Source organism: Salmo salar, chromosome ssa13 (assembly GCF_905237065.1).
Source record: "Salmo salar chromosome ssa13, Ssal_v3.1, whole genome shotgun sequence".
Lineage (NCBI taxonomy): Eukaryota > Metazoa > Chordata > Actinopteri > Salmoniformes > Salmonidae > Salmo > Salmo salar.
This window is the reverse complement of record NC_059454.1, coordinates 32,962,059-32,976,205: the sequence shown is the minus strand read 5'-3', so window position 1 is coordinate 32,976,205 and position 14,147 is coordinate 32,962,059. Positions and strand designations below refer to the sequence as shown.

Sequence of the window (14,147 nt, the reverse complement as noted above, 5' to 3'; positions counted from 1 at the left end):
GATGCAGTACGAGCATGGCAGTTCTTATCTGAAATATACAGCTCAAGGAGGTAATAGCAGAGGAGTGAAATACTTGTTCTAATGGCATCATAAGAGTGTCATTAGAGACAAACACTATAAGGAACAAGAGTTCATTTTGACATGTTACATTCATTAGATATCTCTGTTTCACAAGAACAGAATTGCAATGGGAGGCAGTCCATTCGGCTCATCCTATTAGAACTCAAACACACTTCAAACTACTAAGGATAAAATAAAAGGTAAATAGAAAAATGGCAATCTTAGAGTAGTATGGGTAAGATATTGGTTTCCAAACGTCTGGCACCTCCTAACGTCTGGTAGTGCAACGTCTGGCACCTCCTAACAAGATTATGCTCTTACCGGATAGGAGTCAAACAAAGAGCATGTTATCACATTTAGACTTGTAGTTATAGGTTTTATACACTGAGTGTGCAAAACATTAGAAACACCTTCCTAATATTGAGTTGCACCCCCTTTTGGCCTCAGAACAGTCTCAATTCGTTGGGGCATGGACTCTACAAGGTGTCGAAAGCGTTCCACAAGGATGCTGGCCCATGTTGACTCCAATGCTTCCCAGAATTGTGTCAAGTTGCCTGGATGTCCTTTGGGTGGTGGACCATTTTTTATACACATGGGAAACTGTTTAGCGTGATAAACCCAGCAGTGTTACAGTTCTTGACACACTCAAACTGGTACGCCTGGCACCTACCCCCATACCCCGTTCAAAGGCACTTAAATCGTCGTCATGCCCATTCACCCTCTGAATAGCACACACACAATCCATCTATCAATTGTCTAAAGGCTCAAAAATCCTTCTTTAACCTGTCTCCTCCCCTTCATCTATACTGACTGAAGTGGATTTAACAGGTGACATCAATAAGAGATCATAGCTTTCACCTGGCCAGTCTATGTCATGGAAAGAGTAGGTGTTTCTAATGTTTTGTACACTCAGTGTATATCAAGTGTTAACATTCTGGGATACCTTTCTACAATCATCCTCAATTTGAGAAGATCACAGCTTTTCCTATGACTCCTCTCACCAATTGTCCTGAGCGATTAGTGCTTTTCTAGGTCGGTTTGGTTTTGGTTATATATATTTTTTTAAAGCACGGTTTTCAATTTTGGTTTCAATCATAAAAAAAAAAATTAAAAGCATTATGAAATAATAGCATAAAAATAATTTTTGCCATTTTTAATGGAAATTCCAAAGCCAAAAATAGTGAACATTCAACTACCAAAATATTGAAAATATTCCATTGTCTCTGTCAGGTCCACATTGGATTAACATTACTATGAAATAATCAAATATTTCAGATGTGTATATTACTTAGTTTTTATATGATGACTTTATTATTTTTAATTCCTTAAGGTTATCATATCATCTCTGCTCAGGTAGTAGCAGTCAAACAGCCAGACAACGTTATCTCTGTACTTCCCATACTGCTCTCTCTTTAGTCATCCTATTTAACTAGCCTAGCTGCAGAGCTGTCTGACGAAATCCTTTTACTAGTTATTCAAAGAAGATAAGGCATACTTTCACAAACTGTCTCTATCCCTCTATCTCGACATTGTGTTGTGTACATTCCTCTCTCACGCGGTCTGTGTGTATCTAACCTTACGTAGCAGGCTTAAAAGTGTATCCCTCTTTGCTAGAGAGAGGAATTATAACGTTTCTGCACTGAACTGGGTTGAATATTTGCTTAATGAAAACTACAACTCCCTTCAGCACAGCGTCCCACATAGTTCTTGAGTTGATTTCTCCCGTGAATGATTTGATTTCTCTCTAGATAAACAGCGTTGGGGTCACACAAAAAAAAACATTAAAGTAATTGAACCGACATTGGTCAATTAGTTGTTTGATAACCTCCCCAAAAAAGAAATGTTGGTTAATCGCTCAGCATTACTCACCAAGGAGTATCTGTTTCATCAGTGACATCACCCCGGTCATTTCAGCCCCAAAAAGCTTCAGCTAAAGCCCATGTACTGCACCAAATAAATGAGTTTTTTTTGTTCAAAACATTCCTTGATGTGTTGGGTTTTTCCATTACTAAGCAGAATAAGAGCATTTCCTTTCATTTACAGCAGTCCCCAAAGCTGGCTCTAGCCTCAAGGAATGTAAACACAAGCAGTCTGTAAACAAGGCTCTTTCTGGCCCCCCAACCCCCCTCCAACAACACTGACCATCACAGACCAGTCTATAGACGTCCCTCACTGACCCCAAAACTCAAAAAGAGGCGCAGTTGCATTATTAGGCCAGGCCAAAGGGGTCTCAAGAGGGAGTGGTGTGAGGAGGAGGAGGAGGAGGAACGGTCTGGGACAATGGCAGCTAGGCTCTCCTCTCCTCTCCACTCCTCTCCACTCAAACCATGTTGAGCCTCAGCAGTGGAGAGAACAGAGAACTAAAGCAGACAATCCCACAGAGCAGACACTTACTTCTGGTCCTGGATCACACCATTGCCAATCAGTGAGTCATGGAACAGAAAAACAAATGGTGGGATTAATGATCTGAGAGCAGCCCCAGCTGTCGGCTCCTAACTGGGGATGGACAGGCCGGCCCTCCAGTGCCTTGGAAGCTCTCCCCTGTCCATGCTGGAGCTCTCAGCACTTTGAGAGGGAGTTGTAGAGTGGCTCGGGTTCAGTGTACCATCAACTCTGCTCTTTATCCTCCCACTAACCAATGGGGACGCAGCGCCTCCGCATCCGCACAGAGAACAAAGGGTACAGAGAGATAGAGAAATAAAGAGAGAGAGAGAGAGAGGGTGATAGAGAGAGGGTGAGAGAGAGAGAGAGAGAGAGAGAGAGAGAGAGAGAGAGAGAGAGAGAGAGCTATCAGACGTCCCACCAAAGTGCAAAGGAAATGTATTACATGCCTCATTTGGAGCACACTGTTTACATTACGGCCCAATAAATAAATGGGCTTCTAAGAGCTAGGGGTCTCAGTCAGGAAGCGTGCGGAGGAACAGCCTGAGTCTGGCCTCATTGTTTGGACTCGTGTGTCTTCATGTATGTGTTGTGTGTAATCTTGTCAGTTAATGTTGGTGTTTTCATGTGTTTGTCTATGTGTGTAGGAAGGGAAAGGTAAAATATCATGTAGGTTTTCTGAGAGTGAGACATCATTGGTCCAAGATTTCAGTCTGTTTCAAGAGGAGATTCACTCCTCCTATCCTGTCCATGTGGAAGCTACCTCCTCTGTCAGCATTAAGAACATCTAATTGAGACTACGAGTGCTGGAACGCTGGTCACTGCGGGGTTTATCTGCTGGGTGCTGATATAGAGGTTTCTCTGCTCCAGGGGAGAAGAAAAGGTGCCATGACAGAATTTTTAAGAGGCGTGTAAAAAAAAAAAATACTGATTGCTTCCCCTGTGCACTCAGCAGGTACGTATGATGTCTGCAGCCATAGGCAGGTTCTGAATGCCCCATGACGACCCAAACCTGCAGACTCAATCGGACATGTCAAAACAATGCTTAGTTACTAAGGCAGGAGCCAGAAATTCCACTACTTCAGTCAAACCCCCAAATCGACTCCAGAAGGCTTTTCAAAAATTAAAGTTAAATAACTTCAGATATATATTTATTTTTCAGAGCACCATATTCTGCAGTATAATTCAACCCGTGTCTGACAGCACTGTCAAATGGAAAACCGTTTTCTCTGGCTACCCCAATACGTTTTTTTTAAACAATCTATAGTGTAACAAACACCTTCAAGCAAACAGAGCCTGTGTTATTCTTGAACTCAACAACAAAATATTTTACCATGAGGATCAGACTAATAAAACTCCCCATCACCCAGGCCAGACCCACCACCCAGGCCAGACCCACTACCCAGGCCAGACCCACCACCCAGGCCAGACCCACTACCCAGGCCAGACCCACTACCCAGGCCAGACCCACTACCCAGGCCAGACCCACCACCCAGGCCAGACCCACTACCCAGGCCAGACCCACTACCCAGGCCAGACCCACCACCCAGGCCAGACCCACTACCCAGGCCAGACCCACTACCCAGGCCAGACCCACCACCTAGGCAGACCCACTACCCAGGCCAGACCCACCACCCAGGCCAGATCCACCACCCAGGCCAGATCTATTCATTTGCCACAAACGCTTCGGACATGAACTCTTTAGTAACCAAGAGTGGGTCCGTTACAGAGAAAGAATAGGGATGCCTTAAAGTATTTTCCTTGGCCTGACTCTGAATCTTTGACACACTGTTGGCAAAATAAAATGTATTGGTTTTAAATTCCAGTAGCCAGGATGAAAGTGAGTGATTGACCAGTGCTGGGGCTACTGAACTGCTCTGGGTCATGGCCTGTACCAGACATCCCAGCTTTTACACATGGCTGTAAACATGCATGCATGATAACTGGCTGACTATGTGGATCTCTACCATGCTCTGACTACAGTATACCCCTTTAGAACCTCTGTCAAACAGCAACTTATAAACAATAACACAATAGGCAATAAACATAGAAAATTGATTCCATATGAAAACAGGACAAAAAATACCATGATTTGGGGGATTTTCACATTCCTTTGGAGGAAGGATTGTTGACATATATTTGAATCTAAAAGTATAATTGAGAAATAATATATCAAATTTGGCTTATTTAGGTCATTTACCCAGGACTCCTTTAAGACTCCATAACGTTTCATCTGTCGGTGCTACAAAGCAACAATCTAAATCTGGAACTTTGATATGCCCGTAGAGTATATTATGATCAATTTCATAAATCAAAAAAGTACGTTTTTCAATATTATTATTTTTTTTAAATCAATATTCATACATGTATTTATTATTATCATAATTTTTTATTAAAATTCTACTCATATTACACAGCATATGGTGAAGCTTCATATGGCACCAATTTTAGCTTTGTAGCACCTACATTTGAAACATTTAGGACTCTTAAAGGAGCCCTGGGTAAGGCCAAAATGTCATAAATATGCCAATTGTGATTAATTATTTCTCAATTATGCTTTTAGATACAGCTGTTAAATATATGTCAACAATCCTTCCTGGTTTCATATGGAATCACTCAATATAAGATTGTGTTCAATTAGTTGCATGCATACCTCTTCACTTATTCATTAAGAATAAATAGGCCAATCTACACCTCTGAATACTGAAAACTTTCTCATTACTATACATCAGGCACAATACTGTAAAAGGCAGTCAAGTGGGGAAAGCACAATTTCCTGTAAATACACTTAGTGGGTAAATACAGTATATCAAAATGCAAACTAAACTAGTATCAGGTCTATGCTTGTCTTAACCTCACCACCTTAAAGATCAAAGCTATTTTCACTATTCATTAAGTATATTTGTCTTGGACGGAACTGTCATCAATGGTTTCAACTACTTAACTGCACTGCAAAGATTATGATCTCCCTCCTTTCACACAACTGCTCTGTAACAACATGTACAGTGGTATTGGAGCACCACTTCTCAGGAAGATTGTATCGGAGTATCCATTCTCTGGGTGGGAAAGCACGGCTTAATTGTTTGTCTGCTCTACACTCATGAAGATCAATGACCCTGACAGACTTCCACAGGCACGGTGATGTATAGATTAACAAGAAGAAAAGGACAGTATCTCAAGAGAACATCTATTCAACCTCAATTCAACCATGTGACCTGGAGCTATATTGAGTAAATAATAAAGACAAAGTGTTCTGTGTGTCAAATCCATATGCCAAAACCCCTGAGTTGGCAAACAGAAAGGAACTTTTGCATCAGTATGATTTAAGGCACATATTCACCCTGTGAGTAGATAACAGTAATGTAATAACACAACAAATACCACTGCTGTCTAGTGCAATGCATGAAGCACAGAAACAGCACCTAACAGAGTGAACGTGATGAGAAAAGTGTGTCGAAGTGTTGTCACTTAGGGAAGTGGTGAGAAACCATGGTCCACGATGATCACATTCACAGAGAACAGAATGCTGTCTCCACAAGAGTTACATTCTTCTTCTGTGGTGTTCTTAGGGTGGTCTAAGCTCAGAAAGATGAGCAGGAAGAAAATATGTTTGCAGATCTTTTCATGTGGCTTCAAATGTGGTTACCAGGAACCATTACTAATAGATCACAAGAGATGTCGGTATTTAACATCTTCATTAATTGTACAGCTTTGACTTTCACAGGTAAATGCCTGCAACCTTTGCTGACAAAAAGCAAAGCAAACCTATCAACATCTTGATCTTCCACAACAGCGAATGTATGAGGAATGGACAGGTTTAAATATTTTAAACCAGAGGATAACAAAGTGAGGAATAGGATCCCGATTTACAAGAGTTTGTGGATGCCTTTAACACACACAGACATAGCCTATGACAGACGGTTGAAAAAGACATGGCTACTTCATTAAGTATAAAGGAAAGAAAAAGAAGACAAAGCAAACAAAGAAGAGGAGCGAGAAAAATAAAAGGTGGGGGGGGGACTCTGGCCTTCCTTCCATCCCCTTCTTTGTGGAAGACACACCACTTCTAGGTAGGCCTCCCTCCCTCGGGCCTCATTTTGCTGAGTCGTTCCCTCCAGGCTAGGGCTGGTTGGTTCCCACATTGTGGCCAGACCCAGGGCTCACGGCTGAGGGCTGCTGCCCCTGCCTGCCAGAGAGACCCCCAGATTACACCAGCAGAGGTTACAACCAACAAAGTCCCCGCTCTGCACCGCACCACAGCATGTCAGAACCTCACCAACAGTTGCCTTGGCACTGTATTAGCTAGCCAGGAGCTTTCGACTTGAGCTCAGCTCAAAGGCTCAGTGATTAGCCTTGTCGTCCAAGGCCCTTCACTCTTTCCCTTTTTTTTTCTTTCTCTCTCTCGCTCTCAGCCTGCCCCTCTAATCTATCCAATTTCCCTTCTTCATCTCCCTCTTTTTCTACCTCTTCTTCACCACATCCTCCGCATCACTCCTTTGTTCCATTTCTCTTTTTAGATGAGATAACGATTGATGGCCTGGCCTGAAGGCAGACCTGTAATTAAGCTGACATTGATGAAGGACAAAGAGGCTTGTCGCCAACATCTGTGTTAAATAAATATTGAGCTGACAAATTGTGCTTATTTTTGATCAGCATCTCTCTCTCTCTCACTCTCTCTTCTAAATGTCTAAAGATAAAAAGCCATAATATTAAAATATTACTAACTGCACATTATTCTTAGACTATCTTCACAGTTTTAAGATTTCTGTTTTCACAGAGTCCATTCTCATTACTGCATTTTTATTTTTCAGTCCACTGCATTAAATATTACTCTCAACAACCAGGGTCCATCAAAAAGATATGTCCATGAACATGAACAACACATGATCATTATCAGGCCATGGTTAGTTTGGCACATACTATACTAACACATTTCGACCTGCGCATTTCTAGAACCAATGCCAGGCTATGATGGTGGTGCTGCTTGTCACCTAGGCTACAAACAGGTGTATGCCATTACTTAGTGACAACACTGTTCTGGTAACATTCCACAAGATAAGGGAGTGTGTAATCGATGTTGTGGAAAATTAAGTGAGAAAAAAGTCGTTCTAATTGCAAAATGTAAATATTGGGCTTTCCCACAAGTGGGGGCAGACCACCCAGGATGCAAAATAGTCACTCCCCCTCCCCCCTCCCCCTTCACTCCTTGCCTATAGGCTGAGGGATGTCTTTTTGTGTCTCTCTGCGTGTGAAACATCACCAAAAACAATCAAAACTGCTGAGGCTTGCCCACACACACTGTGCTGTGCTCTGTCCCTTGCATATATACAGTGCATTCGGAAAGTGTTCAGACCCCTTGACTTTTTCCACATTTTATTATGTTACAGCTTTATTCTAAAATGGATTCAATTGTTTTTTTTCCTCATCAATCTACATACAATACCCCATAATGACAAAGCAAAAACAGGTTTTTAGAAATGTTTGCAAATGTATCAAAAATAAAAAACGGAAATATCATATTTACATAAGTATTCAGACCCTTTACTCAGTGCTTTGTTGAAGCACCTTTAACAACGATTACAGCCTCGAATCTTCTTGGGTATGACGCTACAAGCTTAGCACACTTGTATTTGGGGAGTTTCTCCAATTCTTCTCTGCAGATCCTCTCAAGCTCTGTCAGGTTGGATGGGGAGCGTCGCTGCACAGCTATTTTCAGGTCTCTCCAGAGATGTTGGGCTCTGGCTTGTCCCGAAGCCACTCATGCGTTGTCTTGGCTGTGTGCTTAGTGTCATTGTCCTTTTGGAAGGTGAACCTTTAGGTCCTGAGCGGTCTGGAGCAGGTTTTCATCAAGGATCTCTCTGTACTTTGCTCCGTTCATCTTTCCCTCGATACTGACTATTGTTCCAGTCCCTACTGCTGAAGAACATCCCCACTGCATGTTGCTGCCACAACCATGCTTCACCATAGGGATGGTGCCAGGTTTCCTCCAGATGTGACACTTGGCATTCAGACCAAATAGTTCAATCTTGGTTTCATCAGACCAGAGAATCTTGTTTCCCATGGTCTGAGAGTCCTTTTCGTGTCTTTTGGCAAACTCCAAGCGGGCTGTCATGTGCCTTTTACTGCGGAATGGCTTTCTTACGGCCACTCTACCATAAAGACTTGATTGGTGGAGTGCTGCAGAGATGGTTGTCCTTCTGGAAGGTTCTCCCATCTCCACAGAGGAACTCTGGAGCTCTGTCAGAGTGACCATTGTGTTCTTGGTCACCTCCCTGACCAAGGACCTCCTCCCCCGATTGCTCAGTTTGGCTGGGCGGCCAGCTCGAGGAAGAGTCTTGGTGGTTCCAAACTTTAAAAATGATGGAGGCCACTGTGTTCTTGGGGACCTTCAATGCTGCATAATTTTTTTGGTACACTTCCCCAGACCTGTGCCTTGACACAATCCTGTTTTGGCGCTCTATGGATAATTCCTTCGACCTCATGGCTTGGTTTTTTCTCTGACATGCACTGTCAACTGTGGGACGTTATATAGACAGGTGTGTGCCTTTCCAAATAATGTCCAATCAATTGGATTTACCACAGGTGGACTCCAATCAAGTTGTAGAAACATCTCAAGGATGATCAATGGAAACAGGATGCACCTGAGCTCAATTTCGATTCTCTTGGCAAAGGGTCTGAATACTAATGTAAATAAGGTATTTCTTTTTTTATTTGTAATACATTAAAAAAAAACATCTAAACCTGTTTTAGTTTCGTCATGATGGGGTATTGTGTGTAGATTGAAGAGGAAAAAGTTGTATTTAATAAATTTTAGAATAAGGATGTAACGTAACAAAATGTTGCTACAGATTGACACGTAAACTTATTGTCCTTATTATTATTTTAATTTTTTCAAGAAACAGGCAGAATAGGGGAAATAGTACATGGATAAGAAAACGGCACCCAGGCAGCAACATATTTCAGTCCTTTTATTGTGTGAATGGATTACTTTTATTACTGCAAGTAAAATGTTGTCTAATGACATGCATCATGCATGCATTTTCATTGGCTTTCAATGCCCTAATTCTGATAACCATCGTCATATTTGGAGTCTGAACACTCGATGCGGATTTAGAGTTGTATCACCTTAAACTCTTCAGGCACAGTGTGTGATAAATCAGAAAGAGAAGGCAAGTCATGGAACCAAACTGGGTGCAGTACTGTAGCCTAGCTCAGTGGAGGCTTTGAGAGAGAGCCCGATCGCTCCATGTGAGTGTTACAGAGTAGTGTCAAATACTTGCCCTGGTAGTGTCAAATACCTCCCGATGGTCTTTCTTTCATTAACCACTCCTCTGCTCATGAAGTTCACAACAAACCTGTTCTGTTCACACTGTTGTTGTTGTTGCGGTTTGAAGTGTCACCAGTTAGAGAATAGGAGTGTCAGGGGGATTTTAACATTTATTAACAGTTTTAAATCAGACCTATAAAACAGGTTAATTTGACAATGTTGTGCCAAAGTCTCAGAAAAGTGCAGCAGTAGCTTAACCATTGTGGTGAGACAAATATAGTCTGGGCATGCAATGTGAGAATAATTGAGTACTGTAGTTGGTGAAATTCCCAGAATACTTTATATCTCTGTAACAGCATTGACAAATGCCAGTGCAAAAACAATATTTAAACAGAGTGGAATTTCCTAGGTAGAACTTAGAATACTTAGAACACTTTTTTTTGCAATAGCCTACTAAAATAGTTTTAAATGTTCTTCACCAGTGTGCCTCTTCTTTTAAATCATAACCTTCATATCATTTTCAGTAGGATTAATGAGTCATACTTGTTTTTTTTATGTTGAAGTTATTAGTGTGTGTCTGTGTGCGTGTGTAATCTTTAACGGCTAACTAATTTGCAATTTAATTAGAAATTGGTCAGGTATTAGCATACATATTCACCATGCACTGCAAATTGAGGTAGTGATATCTGCACTAAATCACCATAGCATAGGCTAGGGTTAGGCTACTACGCTCCAGAAAAATAAAGCTTGAAGGAATAAAGGTATTTTGATGGGAAAACGTACCTTGAGTGGATTTGCTTCCTGAAGCGCGAGCTGGCTGTTGGACAAAGGCGACCAGACAGAAACCGACTAATCCAATGCTCGCGCGCATTATAACGTGCATATGCATAGCTACTTGATACTGTAGTTAGACTGTTATAGTTATTAAACACCTAGCTAGGTTGCAACGCTCAACACGCGCAAACGGACGGTCTTTTTTTTAAGTGTTGGTCCACCTTTAAAAATATAATGTGGGACTTTGAAGTCCTTTCCTTTATGTCTGCTTATTCTGTTTCAAGTGATCGGGTTTTGCGAAATGCCCGACAATGTGCAGCAATACTGAAGCGGTGTTCTGTGATCATGTTCTACCCTGGCCAATTTCAATATAAGAGAGAGCGAGAGAGAGAGGGTTGAGAGAGATGGAGCGGAGCGGAGAGGAGAAGGGGGAGGAGAGATTACGATCCGCGCATTGCTCCTGCTCTCCCTCACGCGCTCTCTCTCTTTCTCCAACTACTTGCAAGGATTTCTTATTCTGCAGGAATTTACAATCAGCTGCTGGTTGGACCGTAGTCGGGGGTTGCCATGGAGACGGCTTCCGTGGTTGAGAGGTCAGACTCGGGGACCATGTGCAAACAATGGACTGCGCGCCACACCACCACCATCAAGTAGGCCACTTTTCTCATTCATTGACAAGGGAAATGAGCGTTGTGCGAGGGAAAAATACTCTAAACGTCCAAGAGAGAGATACAGTGATTTACAAATAAAGGAGTGCATTTGATACTGTAGCACTCCATTCACATTGCACAGGTTGTAGCCACTGTACAGTAGTAGTTCGTTATAGCGACTTGTAGCCACTGCGCTTGCACCGTCTCCCATGATTGGCTCTCATAGGTCTACTAAAGTATCATCCTTTTTGCCAAGTCAATTATTCGGAACTATTATTTTCTCCAGCAGTCATCAGAATTTGATTTGATGACATCTAATAGTTTAATGTAGTTGTTGTAGGCTGTCAATCCAACACAAGCTCCAAAGAAAAAGCCATGAGCCAATCACATGCTAAGAGATCCAGAGAACAATCATAGCGCACTGCTTTGCAAACACCATGCTATTGAGCAATAGCCTTTAGAAAATTCAGTTTAATTGTCACATCTTATCCATATCTTTGTGCCCCCACAAGTCTGGTGTAACATTATCGCTATTATCATGACCTTCTTGATCTAGATATTATTATTCAAGCCTATACATACCCCTTTTTGAAATGAGTTTGTACCCTGTCCAATTTGTCTGCACCACTGTCTGGATGTGCCTATTGCTATACTCATGTGTACAATCTTAGAAGAAAACGTGCTATCTAGAACCCTAAAGGGTTCTTCGGCTGTCCTCATAGGAGAACCCTTTGAAGAACCATTTTAGTTCTGTTTAGAACCCTTAGGGTTCCAAGTAGAACCCTATTGGGTTCCATGTATAACCTTTTCCCTAGAGAGTTCTACATGGAACCCAAAAGAGTTATACCTAGATCAAAAAGGGTTCTACCTGGAACGGAAAAGGGTTTTCCGATGGGGACGGCCAAAGTACACAAGGCATAGACACAGAAAAATGATTAGATTGCCCTGGCCCCAGCTCACAAAAAGGTTTTCACATCTTCTGAGAGACAGCAAGGGTGTGAAAGCCTGTGTGTAGCTGGTGTGGAGGAGTCAGGCGCAGGACAGCAGATATGAGTAAGGAACGTAATTTACTCAAGGAATCAATAAATACAACACAATAAACTAGCCCACAATAACGGACCATATTACATACAAACAATCACTCACAAAAAACCATGGGGGAACAGAGGGTTAAATAATGAACAAGTTATTGGGGAATTGAAACCAGGTGTGTAAAACAAAGACAAAACAAATGGAAAATGAAAAGTGGATCGGCGATGGCTAGAAGGCCGGTGACGTCGACCGCCGAACGCCGCCCGAACAAGGAGAGGGACCGACTTCGGCGGAAGTCGTGACAAAGGGATATCGCCAAGCAGTCTGAACTTCATGTCACCTGAATGTAAAATCCCTCAAACGATACATTTACTTTCAATTCACAGCAGGACTCTATTGTTTTCCTCCTCCAGAGGATATTGTCCCATATTTAATATGTATTTGTGTTACAGCCTCTACTTCCTCCTTTTCTCTTTTCAAGAATCAATAAAAGCCGAACAAAAGGAAACACAAACAAGAATCAGCATGTTCCTGTTCTTTCATTATACCATGGCTGCTTTTCAACTTGAAAGAGAGTAAAGAAGACAGTTTGCTTTTCCACTCTCCTCCAGAACACTGTATCGCTGATCATGTGCTTTATACACCATTAGCAGTGAGGGCCTACTGGGAATGAGACATGAAATGTGCTTGAATCAAAGCACTAACTATCTGTTCCTTCCTTCCCACGTTACCTGGAACAAAAGCCTAAAAACTGAGCCACTTTTTCACACCTTGGCTTTTGGAACATGGTGATTAGATTCAGCACGGCATCAGTATCAGACAGAAGAAATGCGTATTATATTCTCTTTCCTCTAGGATTTAATCTACTGTGCTGATGCATTTATGTTTAGATGTATGTTTTGAGACAGATAATGCTCTATAATTATGTTCCATAGCTGCTCTGTGTTATTTCTCTTCAATCAAAAGTGCAATTATGGTCTCGCATTAAGATTGAATTGTTATCTCCAAATCATTCTACTACAGGCTGAGTCAGATAATGATGAACATTTAGAAGGCAATCTGATAAAAGCTTGTCCATAAAGATGGATATCTCTGTGGCTGATAGAATTGAAACCTTCAAGAGTTCAAAGGTACAGAGAAACAAAGGTTTACCCAGGTTTAATCTTTGAAGTGTTTTTACCTTGCAGGGTGGAAGCCACTTTCTGGGAATGTCTAATGCTCCTTATTAACATTGGGGTGGTAAAATCAAGCCTGATCATACACTTTTTCTTAAATCTGAGGATGAGTTGGAATTTCATGTCATTTAGAATAAAGAATCACCATGGGCACTACTCTTCAGTCGTGAACCTTCATTTCATGAATCTTAATGAGTTGTATTTATAACCGGGAATAATCAGACAAAGTATAAAAATGCCCTTTAAAAGAAATCCCTCCTGGCTTGTAACAGACATCATTTGAAAGGATTCATATTAATGACCATTTATATCCAAACTGTGAAGTCTTTCAGCCTGGCCTGTGTAATTATAATAACATCCTTCAGAAGAAATATGGAAATGTCCCAAACCCAAATCTCCAGGTAATTGTGAGCTCTTATACAGCCAGATGAACTGAGAGTCACTGGGGAGCCAGAGAAAGTCAGGCCACCGTGGCAGGGGAGCCTGGGAGCTGTAAGAGTTGCATAAGCATCAGCATAGTTTTTCAAATGGGTACGGCAGTAACACTTACTTCATTAAGGGCCTAGCGGTGTGCATGGGCATCACTCTACACACAAACTGGGCTATTTTTACTTGAACAGACACATAGGGGAAGCCCAGGTAATGTTTAATTTATGACCCTAGTCGTCATGAAAGGACTTCAGTTAAACTGTGAATCCGGAGGAAAAGGAAAGGGTAAAGAAAGAGAGTGAGAAAATACAGCTGCAGGCTGCAATACAGGCTTCTCCTATTAGATAAGCACACAGCCCCACTATGCAACCAAATGGC

At 41.8% G+C, this 14,147-nt stretch overlaps 1 protein-coding gene across 4 annotated transcripts in view; it reads right to left on the bottom strand.

Annotated features, from left to right (window-relative positions):
• LOC106566910 (signal peptide, CUB and EGF-like domain-containing protein 3) overlaps positions 1-10,959 on the bottom strand; it is a 101,785-nt gene extending 90,826 nt beyond the window's left edge. For 2 of the 4 annotated variants that reach the window (XM_014135494.2, XM_014135495.2), the window contains exon 1: positions 10,493-10,959. In XM_014135494.2, the coding sequence (XP_013990969.1) occupies positions 10,493-10,598 (106 nt within the window). In that variant the 5' untranslated portion in view covers positions 10,599-10,959. The remainder of the gene's footprint in view (positions 1-10,492) is intronic. The other 2 variants (XM_014135496.2, XM_014135497.2) reach the window with 1 other exon arrangement.
• Between the last annotated feature and the right edge of the window lie 3,188 nt (positions 10,960-14,147).